Source organism: Chiloscyllium plagiosum, unplaced genomic scaffold (genome assembly GCF_037043375.1).
Source record: "Chiloscyllium plagiosum isolate Xiang-an unplaced genomic scaffold, Cpla_swu_hap1 HiC_scaffold_14, whole genome shotgun sequence".
Classification (NCBI taxonomy): domain Eukaryota; kingdom Metazoa; phylum Chordata; class Chondrichthyes; order Orectolobiformes; family Hemiscylliidae; genus Chiloscyllium; species Chiloscyllium plagiosum.
This window is the reverse complement of record NW_028270152.1, coordinates 24,760,896-24,778,603: the sequence shown is the minus strand read 5'-3', so window position 1 is coordinate 24,778,603 and position 17,708 is coordinate 24,760,896. Positions and strand designations below refer to the sequence as shown.

At 38.6% G+C, this 17,708-nt stretch overlaps 1 protein-coding gene across 11 annotated transcripts in view; it reads right to left on the bottom strand.

The window, feature by feature from the left end:
• pbrm1 (polybromo 1) overlaps positions 1–17,708 on the bottom strand; it is a 97,805-nt gene that overhangs the window by 41,930 nt on the left and 38,167 nt on the right. For 7 of the 11 annotated variants that reach the window (XM_087994188.1, XM_087994196.1, XM_087994197.1 and 4 more), the window contains 5 exons: positions 9,215–9,560; positions 6,962–7,064; positions 5,622–6,264; positions 2,430–2,650; positions 1,238–1,429 (listed from right to left, as the gene is read on the bottom strand). In XM_087994188.1, coding sequence (XP_087850314.1) covers positions 1,238–1,429; positions 2,430–2,650; positions 5,622–6,264; positions 6,962–7,064; positions 9,215–9,560 — 1,505 coding nt within the window. The remainder of the gene's footprint in view (positions 1–1,237; positions 1,430–2,429; positions 2,651–5,621; positions 6,265–6,961; positions 7,065–9,214; positions 9,561–17,708) is intronic. The other 4 variants (XM_087994189.1, XM_087994192.1, XM_087994190.1 and 1 more) reach the window with 2 other exon arrangements.

The following is a 17,708-nucleotide window of genomic DNA, read 5'->3' as shown; positions in this document are numbered from 1 at the left end:
TAAATCATTTTCGCACCCTCTCCAGTTTAATAGTATCCTTCCTGTAGCAGAGCTACCAGAACGGTATGCAATGTGGCCTTACAATATTATGTACAGCCATAACACGACGTCTCAACTCCTATAATCAATGCTCTGACCAATGAAGGGAAGTGTGCCAAATGCCTTTTTCATCACCCTGTCTATCTGTGATGCCACATTCAAAGAACTGTGTATCTGCACTCTTAGATTTGTTCGACAACACTCCTATGGCCCTTCCATTATCCATGCAAGTCCTGCCCTGGTTTGTCTTACGAAAATGCAACACCTCTCATTTATCCGAGTTAAACTCCATCTGCTATTCCTCAGCCCACTGGCCCATTTGGTCAAGATCTCATTTTATTCTTAGATAATCTTCTTTACTGTCCACGATACCATCAATTTTCGTGTCATCTGCAAACTTACTAACCATGCCTCCTATTTTCTCATCTAAATTGTTTTATATAAACAATCACCAACAATGCACCTAAATAATCTATTTTATTATTGTTGTACGGATAAAAATGAATCAATGCCAAGAATGTAATACAGACACATTTTAGGCATTTAAGTATTTAAACAATCCCAGGTTAGGTTCAAGACAACTTGATATTGAATAAGGCCTTCTGTAGTCTACAAATCTCAGAAGAGTACTACTGACAGTACCAACATCTAGTTGTTGGAACATTGTTGCATTTACCCTGCTATTGGGAACACTTCAGCCTGTTTTAAGGCTGGGCACGACTCCACTAGTGCTCCTGTTTTGGATAATTCCTTAAGAATAGCTGACAAATTTGGTTCTTCAGATGAGCTGCAGCTGTCTGATCTGATCAGATGATGCATGGCTTCAAAGATGTCTTACAACAAACCGGTACTCCCAAAGGATTCTATTGCTGAATCAAGAATCATCAGGACATAACATATAGGTTTTTCAGTCAGATGTAGCAGCAAGAAACATAGAAGCAGACACTGAAAGTAACTGAGAACATGTTGACTAAAGCCAAGAGATACTCTGTAGAATAAATCTCCAAATTAAATAAAGCAAACCTCCAGTTAGAAAGTTAAAAACAAGACATCTGTTTTCAAAGTAGCCTGTTCATGTTTGTGAAGGCTGAATGTGTGGGGGTGATTTCATTATTTTCTAAGATAACGGAATTAAATTTTAACTATTTTCATATTTACATTTAGGCCTCAGAAAAAAAATTCAGCTTGAATGCATTACCGGTGTCATCTTCCCAGAGCCTCTCAATGCAGACAATGTGAGGGAGGAGGTTTGGTTCAGCTGGTTCAACGTACACATAGTCTCCAACATGGTACATGTTATCTTTAAAGCTGCAGTCTTGGCTGTAAGTACGCTGGATCCCATAAGTACCATGGCTCCCGGAGTGATCATCATTCATATTTTTCTCTGACTCTGTTTATTAGATTACTGAATTAGTTTCATGATTAAAACAAATATTGAAAAAATACAAAAAAGTGCAAGGACTTCTACAGATTTCTATAAATACAAATCCTTTATATTTCAAAAGAAGACAGTTTCCCTAATTGCAATGTTCTAAGTTAAGTTACATCTTAAGTCATCTTTTACGGTGCTTGATTGCTTAATGAATAACTGAATCATGCAGACAGTAAACTGTAAAGATTCAATCCTTGATCTTAGCCGAATCAGTCGATCTTAAATGGGCAGATGGAAGAAGCATCTGATGAGGTCAGGATTGGAATCCAGTGGGACACCTTAACACCCCGTTTGCTGACACCCAGTCAAGGGTCACACATGAAGAAAAGTTACTGGAAGACAATTTGCAGCCATGGAGAAACATTCCAGCAAAAGAAGTTAAGGAAATATGAAACCCCAAAACAAAAAGGAAAGCTTGTAATTAACTGATCCAAAATGCTTTTGCCCCCTTACAGTATTACAAAAAGAAAACAAAGTTACCGAAAGATGTCCTTTTTTTCAATGGAGTACTAGCAATTGTATTTGGAATAGTATATGTGTAATTTTCAAATGGATATACCTCTGCAGCTTTATTTTTGTATTTCCTTGTAAATGATATTTTAATGAACAAATAAACACATTGTACCATAATAAAAATTGGCAATAAATCAAAGGATGCAATGTCACTTTTGTACACTGATGACATCACAAATGGTTTCCTGTTGCTTAATTGGGTTTAGTAAGAATTTGTATCCTATATCTCTAATAAAATTAATTTTCTTGACAATTTTAATCTAATGCCTGAAAAGCAGCTTACTTTGCCATAAAATTGCATTGCTGACTAATCTTAAGTATTAACTTTTTATCTAAATGCCACCAGAGTGTGGCAACATAGCATATAACATGTGAAAAAATACTTTTCACTGTATTTTTATATATATAACATTACATCTAAATCTAAAATATAAATAAATAGTACCTGATAATTCCTTTTTTTCCTCCTCTCTCTTCTGCTTATCCTCCTCTATCTCTTTTGGCAATTTTTCCTTTTTTTCTTTTTCCAAGTCATGCTGCAAGTGTTTCATCGTATAGCTCAGAGCTGGTGAAAGTAGAATCTCTCCATTTTTGCACAGCTCATCACGAATCTTAATGAAAAAATGCTGAAGTTCCACTGCATCTTCATATATTTCTGAATCAGTTCTAAGTAGGCCACAAAGTATTTGTTAGTGTCATACATGCTACACAATCCAGTGCATTTATCCTGTAGTTTCCATTTTTTTAAAATTTTCTACATTTCGTTTATCAGCAAATGGTAATAGGATGTTGTATCAGTTCAAGATGTGAACTGCCTTTCTGTAAATCACTCATTCATGCATCAGACCAAACAGTATCAATACATCCGCTGTGTATGTGGAGAAGGGGAGGCAACAAAAGCCAAAGCTGAATCCTTTCTTACTCAATATCCACAACATATACATAGATCATTGTATAGTAAGCAGGAGTGGGAATTATATGATTATTCCCTTTCTAAGCCAGCAAACAAGAAGTAAGCCATAGGGACTGTTGTTATCCTGCCAAAATTGGTTTATAATTATCATCATGAATTGAATCCGGGGTCGCCTTGATCCAATGTTTGAGTAGCACATTGTGCAATGCATTTAGCCACTAACTTTGGAAAATCTGGAAATAATTTTTGGCAGGGGGTGGAATACAGGTCACACATTCCTCTAGTTCTCATGTGTAGCAACTGAGCAGATTAACAAATACATTTACTTTTCTATTTTAATTCATGCTAAACTAATGATACTGAAATTTTCTTAACTGGTGTATTTCATACGTAAAAGAATTCAAGGAATTCTGAACCCAGTTACAAGATGGTCAACAATACAATTTTTGCGTGAATGACAATTCAAAAACAATTGTTGATTGAAATTTGAGTGACACTGCTATGGCTATATTTAATGAGTAGATGATAGGTCCATTTGTTTTGCATTAATTGATTTTACAACTGATCTGTGATTTAGGTTACTTTGACTGGATTATTTCAGGAGTATATTGAAACAACATTTAGTGAAGGAGCCTGTCACACCAAGTAGCAGTGTGAAGTCCTTTGACGGACATTTGTGAGCCAGTGGGAGTTCATGTTTTCTAACCAGCTTCCAGGATTATTAAATTGAATTTCACAACTTGTTATTGTGAGATATGAACTCAAAATTCAAAGTTGCTTGCCGTTACCTAAACAATATATGATTGCTCTCTGTAGGTTATTGGCAGAAATCAAAGGATGTCTTGTTGGTGAAATGGGAAACACTAGAGCAGCAGATTCTCTTCTGTATTTTAATATGGCAGTCGCTGTCTTATTTAGGATTTCTATATACTCTGTATCCTATAGAACATAAAACAGTACAGAACAGGAACAGGGCCTTTGACTCACCATGAATGTACCCAACATGATGCCATTCCGTGTCCCTCTATTCTCTGTCTGTTCAGGTGTCAGTCTGTCTAAATGACTCTTAAACTTTGCTAAGGTATCTGCTTCTACCACCTCCCCTGTCAGCGAGTTCCAGGCAATTACCACCCTCTGTGTTAATAACTTTCCTTGCACATCTCCCTTAAACATTTTCCCTCTCACCATAAACCTATACAGTATATATCAGAACATTTAGTAGCATCAACATACAGACAGATTTAGGTGTACAGGTCCACAGTTTCCTGACAGTGGCAACATAAGTGAATAAGATGGTCAAGACGACAAATGGCATTCTTGCCTTTATCGGTCGGGGCACAGAGTACAAGTCATGTTCCAGCTGTATCAAAACCTCAGCCACATTTGCAATATTAGATACAGTTCTAGTTACCACACTCCTAGAAGGATGGTGGAAAGGGTACAGAAATAGTTTACCGAGATGTTACCTGGTTTGGAGAGTATTAGCTATGAGGAGAGATTGGACAAACTTGATTTGTTTTCAAGTCAGAGGATAAGGAGTGACTTGATAGAACTTTACAAAATTAAGCAAGGCATGGATAGAATTGATAGTTAAAGTCTTTTTCCACGTTAGAAATGTCAATTGCTATGAAACATAGGTTTAAGGTAAAAGGGGAAAAGTTTAAAGGAGATGTGACAGGCAAGTTTGTTTACACAGAGGGTGGTAAGTGCCTGTAATCCACTGTCAGATGAGGTACTGGAGATGGACACAATAACAATGTTTAAGAAGCACTTTGACAGACATACAAATAGGAGAAAGTGAGGACTGCAGATGCTGGAGATCAGTATCGAGAGTGTGGTGCTGGAAAAGTACAGCAGGTCTGGCAGCATCCAAGAAGCAGGAGAATTGATGTTTCGGGCAATAAGCAGAGAAAATAGGGATGTATCAGGCAAAGATTTTTGGTTTGGAAATGCATGATGTGTTGGCACAGTCTTGGTGAGCCGAAGGGCAGTTTCTGTGCTTAACTGTTTTTTGTTGTATGCCCCCTAATATTTGACAAAGATTTGGGAAATAGACTTTGACTAATCACCTTATCTATGCCTTTTATAATTTTATATACTTTTATCAGGTTTCCCTGAGCCTTAGATGGTCTCACAAAAGAAATTGAAGTTTGTCTAACCTCTCCTTATAGCTAATATACTACAATCCAGGCAACATTCTAATAAGCCTCTTTTACACACTTTCCAAAGCCTCTGTATCCTTCTTGTTGTGTAGGAACCAGAACTGCACATCATACTGCAAATGTGGCCTAACTAAAGTCTTATACAGCTGCTATATTATTTGACAACTTTTATACTCAATGCCCTAACTGATGAAGGCAAGTATGCCACAGGCCTTCTTTACCATCTTATTCATGTGTAATGCCACTTTCAGAGAGCTTGCCGATAACAAACTGAGATGCCCAAACATGAAACCTTACCCTGTACTAGCAGTCTTCACCTTAATTAGCTTAAAATGTATTTACTTTCATTGCTATTTTAAGATGGGGTTTATTAACAATGGAAAAGATAAATAAATTACCAATCTACTGAAAACTTGATGCTCTCAGTCACAGAGCACATTTTCTAGAAATGGAATCAAATGATGGTACACATCTATACTATTAGAATATATTTAGAAACTAGTGCTACTGGTGGAAGGTTAATCAAAACAAATTTAAAGTCTGCATTTTTCTATGTGCTCACCTGTTTAACCGTCTTGCTCTTTCTAATACCTCAAACATGTGCTCCTGAAAAACATCAAGTCTTCCATACCGATTAGTTTCAATATTTTTCCTAATAATATCAAAGGTCAAAGGTGGCTTGTTAGGGATACTTGGATCAGTGGCTGGAATCTCTGCTAAAGAGTCACTATAACAACGTCCTTCATCGTCTTGATGACTAAGAACGGAGACAAACAGGTTGTGTATCAACTCTTGTATGAGTAACTTTACGTTGGGAATGTGTGCATCATCATCGCCATCCAAATCTTTTTTAGCTTCCAGAAGGACTTTATGAAGAACAAGTGCGTCTTTATAAATAAGAGATTCTGGTTCATTGTAAGTGCAAGCATTATTAAACATCAAAACAAATTCATCAACCAATGAATCAACATCCTGGTACTTATTAGACATCATGTGACTTTTCACTTTCTCCATATCAATTGGTTTTTTAATTGTCAGATAATAATCCGGGAGTTCTGATCGAGTAGGTAATCTGAGAAAGATGGCACTCAATCTTCGACCCCTGTTGTCTGTGTAGTTTTTAACAGCTTCATACAACTCATTTAATTTTTGTTGTAGTGGGGTCAAGTACTTGGATTTTTTAGGGGAAATACCACTCTTCCTGCCTGAAAACAAAAGTCAAAAAATGTTCAATGCCTACTTCATAGGGAATAACACTCTAACTCAAAATAATTATTTGAATAATTGGCAGTCTATTAGCAGCAATTAGGCAACTACTTCACTGACCATCTGTAGTAGCATACATCTGGCTAGTAATGAGTAATATTCTTCTTTCCTGAAGTACAACAATCAGGGATCAAGTTTTTTTGATTTAGTCATCATAGGGAGACTAGTGTCTGCAGACCTTGCACACTTTGTTTACATATCAATTTGGTATCTTGGTTTGCTTGAAAAGCAACATTATCAGATATAAAATAAGAACAACATTAAATTAAAACTTAAACAGTCCCTTAGTTGGTCAGCTCAAATTTCTCTATTTTCCCCACCATTTTGCTTTATATTTTCTACTAATCTATAATATCAAGTAAACAAATATGACAAATGTTGACAATGTATCTCACTACTGAGGGACATCAATGTTTTTGGCAGAAATGAATAATTTGTATTATTCAAAAGGCAAAAACATAAGTAGTATGCACCCTGTGAGGGTGGGGAAGCACAAGACACTAAACAATGAAAAAATTTGACTATACAACAGTATATTCTCATACTCAAAAAAATTAAGCCTTTGTTTTTTAGCATTAATAAATTGAAAATGAAAGTTTACCACAGGAGCAGCTGGATCAAATTTAAATGACTTACTTAGTTTCAACTTAGGTGAAGCTGTATCATCATCAAGTAATGGACCTAACTCTTTCCTTTTTTCTTTCAGAATTTTCTCTAGGATGGTGGCATCATTGTATACCTGTGCAATAATTCAACAGCTATCTTAACTGACTTGCATTGAAATTATATCAAGACACTAAAATGCTTAAGGAACGATTACTGTGAAATAGAGTCATAGAGATGTACTGCATGGAAACAGACCCTTCAGTCCAACCTGTCCATGCCAACCAGATATCCCAACTCAATCTAGTCCCGGCCCATATCCCTCCAAACCCCTCCTATTCATATACCCATCCAAATGTCGCAATTGTACCAGGCTCCACCACTCCTTCTGGCAGCTCATTCCATACACGTACCACTCTCTGTGTGAAAACGTTGCTCCGTAGGTCTCTTTTATATCTTTCCCCTCTCACCCTAACCTATACCCTCCAGTTCTGGTCTCCCCGACCCCAGGGAAAAGACTTTGCCTATTTACCTTATCCATGCCTCATATAATTTTGTAAACCTCTATAAGGTTATCTCTTAACCTCCGACGCTCCAGAGAAAACAGCCCCAGAGAAAACAGTTCAGCCTCTCCCTATAGCTCAAATCCTCCAACCCTGGCAACATCCTTGTTATTCTTTTCTGAAACCTTTCAAGTTTCACAACATCTTTCCAAAAGGAAGGAGACCAGAATTGCACGCAATATTCCAATATTGGCCTAACCAATGTCCTGTACAGCCGCAACATGACCTCCCAACTCCTGTACTCAATACTCTGACCAATAAAGGAAAGCATACCAAGCGTCTTCTTCACTATCCTATCTACCTGCGACTCCACTTTCAAGGAGCTATGAACCTGCACTCCAAGGTCTCTTTGTTCAGCAACACTCCCTAGGACCTTACCATTAAGTGTATAAGTCGTGCTAAGATTTGCTTTCCCAAAATGCAGCACCTTGCATTTATCTGAATTAAACTCCATCTACCACTTCTCAGCCCATTGGCCCATCTGGTCCAGATCCTGTTGTAATCTGAGGTAACCCTCTTCGCTGTCCATTACACCTCCAATTTTGGTGTCATCCGCAAACTTACTAACTGTTCCTCTTATACTCACATCCAAATCATTTATGTAAATGACAAAAAGTAGAGGGCTAAGCACCGATCCTTGTGGCACTCCACAGGTCACAAGCCTCCAGTCTGAAAAACAACCCTCCAGCACCACCCTCTGTCTTCTACCTTTGATCCAGTTCTGTATCCAAATGGCTAGTTCTCCCTGTATTCCGTGAGATCTAACCTTGCTTATCAGTCTCCCATGGGGAACCTTGTCGAACGCCGTACTGAAGTCCATATAGTTCATATCTACTGCTCTGCCCTCAATCCTCTTTGTTACTTCTTCAAAAAACTCAATCAGTTTGAGAGACATGATTTCCCACATACAAAGCCATGTTGACTATCCCTAATCCATCCTTGCCTTTCCAAATACATACATCCTGTCCCTCAGGATTCCCTCCAACAACTTGCTCATCACCGACATCAGGCTCGCTGGTCTGAAGTTCCCTGGCTTGTCCTTACCACCCTTCTTAAACAGTGGCACCACGTTAGCCAACCAATAAAATACTTCATTTTCATAATAATCATTTAAAGCGCATTGGAGGTGTCACCATGAAAAAGAAGTTAAATTAATATTCCACAATCTATATCGTTCTCTCTTTATATGCAGATACAGACCAATGAATAAGATCGCTAGTTGTTATGTTTCTTAGTTGAATTTTTACATTTTTCCTTTATTTTATCTAAAAACTGTTTCTTCTTCTTGCTTTGTACCTCTTTTCAAGTTATGAATCATATTTCTTAACTAAGAAAGATAACCTGGAAACCTACTTCAGAGTCTCCATTCATGCCCTTCATTAACCAATTGCAAGGAGGTACATGATAAAATGAAGTCTGACTTGTAAAACTTGCATCTTTTGCGAAATGTTAAAGCTGAAGTTGGACTCACTCCACAACAAATCATAAATGCAAATTTAGTCCAGCACCTCAATGGGGAGAGTAGTAGAATATCAGAGCTTACTTTTAATTGTGAATTAATTGTTCTCTAATCCTTTACTTTCTGAAGGTATGGGATTACATCCTGATTAATGGTACATGGTTAATCATGTACAGCATATATTGTTTTTACTTAAATTAACAAGGAGTTGTCTTATAATTCAGAAGATGTAATTCAGAATATTATCGTAATTAGCCTACATACCTGTGAGCCTTCTTCATTATAATGTCTTGCGTTTCGAAACATTAATTTCAAGTCATCTATAAATGCCTCCTCACTTGTGTATTTTTCACTGCGTATGTTATGTTCGAGCATCTTCAGGTCAATAGGCTCCAGGATGACTTTATAGTAATCTGGATAGTCTTTTTTTGATGGCTTAACCAAAAATAGCTCACAATATCTTCGTCCTGTTGTTGGATCACAGGACTCGACAATTGTATTGTATAGTACTTTTAATCTGTGTTTTAATTGGGATTCCGTTTTCCTTCGATTCTTTTCTAGCTTCTTTATGCTGGAATTTAAAAATCTGTGTGTATACTTAATCATGAGTCTTCAAAAATAAAGCAATAAAAACAAAAGAAAAGGGAAACAAAATATAAAACCAATAAAATTCAGGGCATTTCTGCTTTCCATTCTGCACCAAAATGAAGTAATTAATTTTTATTCCAGGAGAACACAATTTATATCTTTTAATTTGCAACAAACTTATTCTCTGCTTAGCATTTATCATTTCAAACAAAATTAAGATCATTTTACAAAGGTCAAATACATGGCAAACTACAAAACAGCAACAGTCAACAGAATAAATAGCTTTCCCACCTGCTTTCAGAATCAAGAAAGGTGCATGTCAAGTCTGTGACTTACTGTCCTACTGCCCTGCTGTGGAGTTGCACTATATGTGAAAGTATATCAGGATATCAACTGTCTAACTGAAAACAGTACATCGGTATATGGTGGACAAATTACTTTTATTACCCCAATTTCAAGTTGTCACTTTACGTCTCCTATGTGACTTCTCACACTCTAGCTTTACATTGTGGTCACACTGATCAATATCCTTCTGGATTCTGTTGCTAATTCTTGACTTCAAACATTATTCTAACATGTAGCAGGAAGAACTAACAAGTAAATTATCATTTAATCTGTGTGGACAGATGATCAGACATAAGCAAGAAAGCTACTGTCAAAGACCCAACTTTTTTGCAATTGCAGATTCATAAGCTGCTTCAAGACAATATATTCTGCTGTGTTCTTCAGTATCCTTTCAGCTCACGTCTTGTCAGGCATAATTAAGGATGGGCAGCCAATGCTGGACTTGCCAACAGCCCCCAAATCGCAAGAACAAGTCAAAATAATTTAACATGCTTGTATAGAAATCATTTCTATTATCCTAAATGAGAAGTTAAGGCTTATGCTTACAGAGGCCAAATTGCAAGACAAAATATACACATCCATAGTAGCTTTATGGAATACAGTAAATTTTGTGTTCAATGTACATGGCTGCATTTTATAAATTTTAAATGACTATTTACTACACCTGAGTCTGCCTTACACCACTCCCAGATCCTACAAAAATCCATATTTTATGCTTGTGAATAAAGTAATATCTGCTAGACCTTTGGTTTTCTCCAAAGGTCACTAGCACCACAGATGCCACTCTTCAGCCAATCTGATTCACTCCATTTGATTGATGGAGACAACAACCGGAGACAGCAGATTCCGCAAGGGATATGGGTCCTGACAATATCCTACAATAGTACTGAACACTTGTGCTCCAGAACTTGCCTCATCCCTAGCCAAGCTATTTTAGTCCAGCTACAACAGTATTATCTATCACACAATGTGGAAAATTGCCCAGGTATAGCAGGACAGATCCAAAATAGCAGTTACCAATCCATCCGTTTACTGTCAAACATCAACAAGGTGATGAAAAGTGTCAACAATGCAATCAAGCAGCATTTGCTCAGCATGGTGGCCAGGTTTGAGTTCTGAAAGGGCCACTCAGTTCCTGACCTCATTACAGCCTTGGTTCAAAACATGGACAAAACAGCTGAATTCCAGAGAGTGACTGCTCTTGACATCAAGGCCCCCCAACCAAAACTGGAATCAAAGGGAATCAGGAGACAATCTCTCTGTTGGTTGGAGTCATACCCCATACATAGGAAGATGGTTGAGGTTGTTGGAGGTCATCTCAGCTCTAGGACATCCTGACTTCAAAATATTCCATATTACTGTTATTGGGTTAAAAATGTGGAATTCCCTCCTAAATGACAGTGTGGGTCTTCCTATAGCAAATGGACTGCAGCAGATCAAGAAGTCAACTCACCACCACCTTCTCAAAGCCGATTAGGGATGAGCAATAAATGCTACCCAGCCTGTAATGCGCACGTCCCACGAGTAAATTAAAAAATTATTTTTGTTCATTCATACGATGTGGGTGTTGTTGCTTTAGTCAGCATTTACTTCCCATCCTTAACTCTCCTTGAATCAATGCTGAGGAGTTGCCTTCTAGAACTGCTGCAGTCCTTAGAAGATGTGGGTATACTCGCAAAAATGTTAGGAAGGGAGTTCCAATGACAGTGAAGGAACAATAATAGAGTTTCAAGTCAGAATGGCATGTGGCTTGAAGGGGAAACTGCATGTAGTTTTGTTCCCATTCACCTACTGCCCTTATTCTTCTGAATGCAAGTAGTTATGGGCTTGGAAGATGTTATTGGAACAGCTATAGTGAGTTACTACAGTGCACCACTTACATGTTATGCATTGCTGCCACTGTGCACTGGTGGTGACCAATCAAATGGACTTCTTTGTCCTGGGTGGTGTCAAGCTTCCTAAATGTTACTGAAAATGCACTCATCCATGAAAATGGAGAGCATTTTGTCACATTCATGACCTGTGGACAAACGCTGGGGAGACAGGATGGGAGTTATGACTCAGATCAGCCACGATCCAGGTGAATAGTAGAGCAGCTTGTGGGCCAAATGGCGTACTCCTCCTCCTATTTATTATGTTCCCATCTTTCATTCATGAATAATTCACGTAAGTAATAGTTGACTATTACTCCAGTTATTTTAGCAAATTCTTTATTGATGATAGCCAGATCCCTGCTGATACATATAGTACTGCATTCAATTTCAAGGTGTTGACATATCTTCATACATTTCATATGTGATATTTATAACATATACCTTTCTCAGTAAAAGGCAAATGCTGCAAATGTCACACAATGTTGTGCTGGTTTCATTTTACTTTTTAGATTCTCAAATTTTTCAAGATTAAAAACACAGATATTCAGTGAAATATAACAGTTTTTGTTGCACTCTTTAACAACACTAATTCCTTCCTTAGATAAAGAGACTAAAATCACACAAAATAATAGCTGCAGCCCCACCAATGCTCCATATAATTGCAAGAAGACATACAGTCATAGAGACGTAAAAGATGGAAACAGACCCTTCGGTCCAGCTTGTCCATGCTGACGAGATATCCTATCCTAATCTAGTCCCATTTCCCAGCACTTAGAGCATATCTCTCTAAATCCTTCCTATTCATAGACCCATCCAGATATCTTTGAAATGCTGTAATTTTACCAGCCTTCACCACTTCCTCTGGCAGCTCATTCCATACACCATACACGCTCCACCCTCTGCGTGAAAAAGTTGTCCATTAGGTCACTTTTATACCCATCAACCCCACACTAAACTTATACCGTCTAGTTTTGGACTCCCCCACCCAATGAAAAAGACTTTGTCCTATCCATGCCCCTCATGATTTTATAAACCTCTATAAGGTCACCACAACAGGAGAGCAGAATTGCGCACAAAAGCAGCTTAACCAATGTCCTGTACAGCCACAATGTGACCTCTCAACTTCGACACCCGCACGAACCAACCCCACCGCCTCATGGCCGAACACTTCATCTCCTCCTCCCGCTCCGCCAGGGACATGCAGGACCTGGGCCTCCTTGATCACCCCACCCTAACCACCCAACGCCTGGAGGAAGAACGTCTCATCTTCCGTCTTTGGGATCTTCCAATCAAACAGCATCAATGTGGACTTCGCTAGTTTCCTCATTTTCCCTCCTCCCACCTTATCCCAGTTCCAACCTTCCGACTCGGCACTGCCCTAATGACCTGTCCTACCTGTCCATCTTCCTTCCACCACCTATCTGCTCCACCCTCTTCTCTGACTTATCACCATTATCCCCATCTCCATCTACCTATTGCACTCTCAGCTACCTCCCACCCAGCCCCATCCCTCTCCCAATTATCTCCCCACCCCCTCGGCTCACAAGCCTTATTCCTAATGAAGGACTCTTGCCCTAAATGTCAATTCCCGTGCTCCTCGGATGCTGCCTGACCTGCTGTGCTTTCCAGCACCGCAATCTCGACTGCTATACTCAATGGTTTGACCAATAAAAGAAAGCATACTAAACATCATCTTCACTATTCTATCTATCTGCAACTCTACTTTCAAGGAACTGTGAACCTGCAGTCCAAGGTCTCTTTGTTCAGCAACACACCTCAGGACTTAACATTATGCATATAAGTCCTGCTCTGATTTACCTTTCCAAAATGCAGCATTTCACATTTATCTAAATTAAACTCCATCTGCCACTCCTCAGATCATTGCCCATCTGATCAAGATCCCATTGTAATCTGAGGTAACCTTCTTCGCTGTCCACTACACCTCATCTGCACACTTACTAACTATACCTCCTATGTTCACATCGAAATCATTTATATAAATGACAAAAAGTAGTGGACCCAGCACTGATCCTTGTGGCACACCAATGGTCACAGGCTTCCAGTCTGAAAAGCAACCCTCCACCACCACCTTCTGTCTTCTACCTTTGAGCCAGTTCTGAATCCAAACGGCTAGTTCTCCCTGTATTCCATGAGATGTAACCTTGCTAACCAGTCTCCCATTAGGAACCTTGTCGAATGCCTTATTGAAGTCCATATCGTTCATGTCTACCACTCTACCCTCATCAATCCTCTTTGCTACTTCTTCAAAAAACTCAAATTAAGTTCGTGAGACATGATTTCCCACGCACAAAGCCATGCTGACTATCCCTAATCAGTCCTTGCTTTTCCAAATACATGTAAATCCTGTCCTTCAAGATTCCTTCCAACAACTTGCCCACCACCAATGTCAGGCTCACCGATCTATAGTTCCCAGGTTTTTCCTTACCACCTTTCTTAAATAGTGGCACCATGTTAGCCAACCTCTAGTGTTCTGGAACCTCATCCGTGACTGTCGGTGATACAAATATCTCAGCAAGGGACTCAGCAATCACTTCCCTGGCTTCCAACAGAGTTCTAGGGTACACCTGATCAGGTACTGGGGATTTACTTTTAGAAATAAAAGGAAAACATACAATCTGTTCTCCCGATTGCTTGCTGCACCAAAGATGGCTTTTAGTGGTTCATAAACAACGACAATCCGGTAGATACAATCACTTCCCAATCTCTCATCATTTTGGACAAACTCTTACTTTTCTATTTTCCTTAAAGTGAATAAGTTCACATTTTTCTATATTATATTCCAACTGCCATGTTCTGGACCATTCACAACTAGTTTAATTCCTTTGGAAGCCTCTTTGCATACTACATATAACTTAAAATTCCCACCTAATTTTGCGTCATCAGCAAACTTGGAGATATTATATTTAGTCTCCATAACTAATCACGGATTCAGACTGTGAAACTGGGCCCCAAACACTAATACTTGCAGTAACATCTCTTATCATTCAATGGTATTACCATCACCGAATCTCCATTATCAACATCCTGAGGGTTACTATTCATTAGAAATTCAACTGGACTCGCCAGTGACTCCAGGAGCAGGTCAAAGGCTAGGAATACTGCAGCAAGTAATTCATTTACTGACCCCCAAATCCTGTCCACCATCTCCAAGGTACAAGTCTGATTAGTAAGGTTAAGTCACATGGGATCCAGGAAGGGCTAGCCAATGGATACAAAACTGATGAAGGGTCTTTTATAATGGGATTACGAATTAATTCTTTCCCATTGCACAATATCAGAACCAAAAGGCTAGTGCAGTAATTGGTTCCTCAAGATACAGTTCTCAAAAACCATTTCATATATTTCCCTGCAGTGATCAGAACGGTCCTGTTTCATGTTAATGTTGATCTCTCTCTGCACCTTCTTAGCAGCTATAACACTATCCTATTCTGTAACCTTTCAGGAATTTGTCAACCACACTATTACTGCTAATTAGTTTACCCAAATCTGTGTGTGGATTAAAGTTTCCAACGATTACTGTATTACTTTTGTCACATGTGCATCTAACTTCCTGATTTATGCCATACCCTATATTGCCATTACTGTCTGGAAGTCAATGAACATTTTCTACTAACTTTTGCAGCACTATGCTGTTTCTTAGCTCTGTCCAAACTAATTTTACATCTTGTTGATCTAATCTAAGATTCTCTCCCATGAAGATACTGATCTCATCTTTTGATAACAGCACTATGACACTTCCTTTCCCCTTTTGCCAATTCTTAAATGTCAAAAAATTTGCATGTTTTGACTTGATTTGATTTATTACTGCCATGTGTACTGAAGTACAGTGAGAAGTGTGTTTTTCACATGCTTTACAAGTGCTTTAAGGTTACAGAATAGGATAGTGTTATAGCTGCTAAGAAGGTGCAGAGAGAGATCAACATTAACATGAAACAGGACCGTTCTGATCACTGCAGGGAAAAAGCTGTTCTTGAATCTGTTCATACAAACTTTTATGTCTTCTGCCTGATGGAAGAGGATGGGAGAGAGTATAACAGTGTTGAGAGGGATCTTTGATTCGTTGCTTTCCCAATGCAGCGGAAAGTATTGATGAAGTCATAGATGAACTCTCTGTAGTTTCAGCTGCCAGTCTTGGTCACTTTGCAGTCACATTGCCATAATGGCAATTTTATGGCAATTAGATCAAAACCAGTTAATTCTATTTGTGTGGTCAATTAATTCACCTTATTGTAAATAGTCAAAAATCACACAACATCAGGTTATAGTCCAACAGGTTTAATTGGAAGCACACTAGCTTTCGGAGCAACGCTCCTTCATCAGGTGATAGTGGTGGGCTCGATCGTAACAAAGAATTTATAGCAAAAATTTGCAGTGTGATGTAACTGAAATCATACATTGAAAAATTGATTGTTTGTTAAGCCTTTCATCCGTTAAAATACAGTGATAGTTTCACTTCTTTCATGTGTAAATCACAAAACCTTTTTTTTAAAGTTGCATTCTCAGGTTAGCTGTAAACAATGGTGATAGCTAGACAATATGTTGAGGGCCATAGGGAGAGCCTCAACCGGGAGCTTGGATTCATGTCACATTACAGGTGATCACCATTGCACTACACACACACACACACAGATATTCCTACACACACACACACACGGACACAGGTACACACAGACACCCACACACACCCTTATAGACACACACACTCCCACATGCACCCCCTCACAGACTTAAGACACTACACACACACACACACACACACACACACACAAAGACCCACATGCACACATATATTTTGTGGGGTGAATTTGTACTTGCAGAGTTACATTGCACTTTGCTCAAAAACTGCATACGTTCATATAGAACTCTGAGCTCAAAAGTTGCATGAATTTATGTAAAACTCTGTTATCCCACTTTTTAGATTAGAATCAATCTAAACATCAGGTCATAGACAGAGAACACAGGGGGCTAACACCTTCAACATATTGTCTAGCTATTGTTTACAGCTAACCCAAGAATGCAACTTTAAAAAAAAGGTTTTGTGATTTACACATGAAAGAAGTGAAACTATCACTGTATTCTAACAGATGAAAGGCTTAACAATCAATTTTCCAATGTATAATTTCAGTTACATCACACTGCAAATTTTTGCTATAAATTCTGTGTTACGATTGAGCCCTCCACTATCACCTGATGAAGGAGCGTCGCTCCGAAAGCTAGTGTGCTTCCAATTAAACCTGTTGGACTATAACCTGGTGTTGTGTGATTTTTAACTTTGTACACCCCAGTCCAAGACCGCTTCTCCAAATCATTATTGTAAATACTATGCGCATTCAGACAGATTGCCTTTAATTTTGCATTTTAAACATTTTTTGACTATTTTATGGTGGCCAAAGTTTCTCTCGCGTTATAATTTTTCATACTTCTTTTCTTCCGATCATTATCAGCTTTCTTTCTTCCCTGTTTGAATTCACTTTCAGGTTTCCATCCCCTAACTAAGATGGTTTAAATCCTCAACAACAGCCTTTGCAAATCTGTCTTTGAAGTTATTAGTCACGGTCCTGATAGTGTAACCTGTCCTCCTTGAACTGGTCTCACTTGTCCCAGAACTGATCGTAATGCCCCTGAAATCTAAAGTCCTCCTCCTGCACTCTCTCTGCAGCAAAATATTCCACTTTCTGTCCACACTAGCATGTGGACGGAGTGCAACACTGAGATTACTGCCTTTGAAGTACTTTTTAACTTCTTTTTTAACTCTCCAAAGTCTCCTTTAAGGACCTCGTTCTTTTTCTACCTGTGTACTTAGAACTGACAGAGAATGATCTTGAATATTCATACTCCTCTATGAGAATAACCTGCAGTATATTGGCAATATCCTTGTTACTAACATCTAGGAGACAATATTCCATCCTGGAGTAACATTTATAACCACG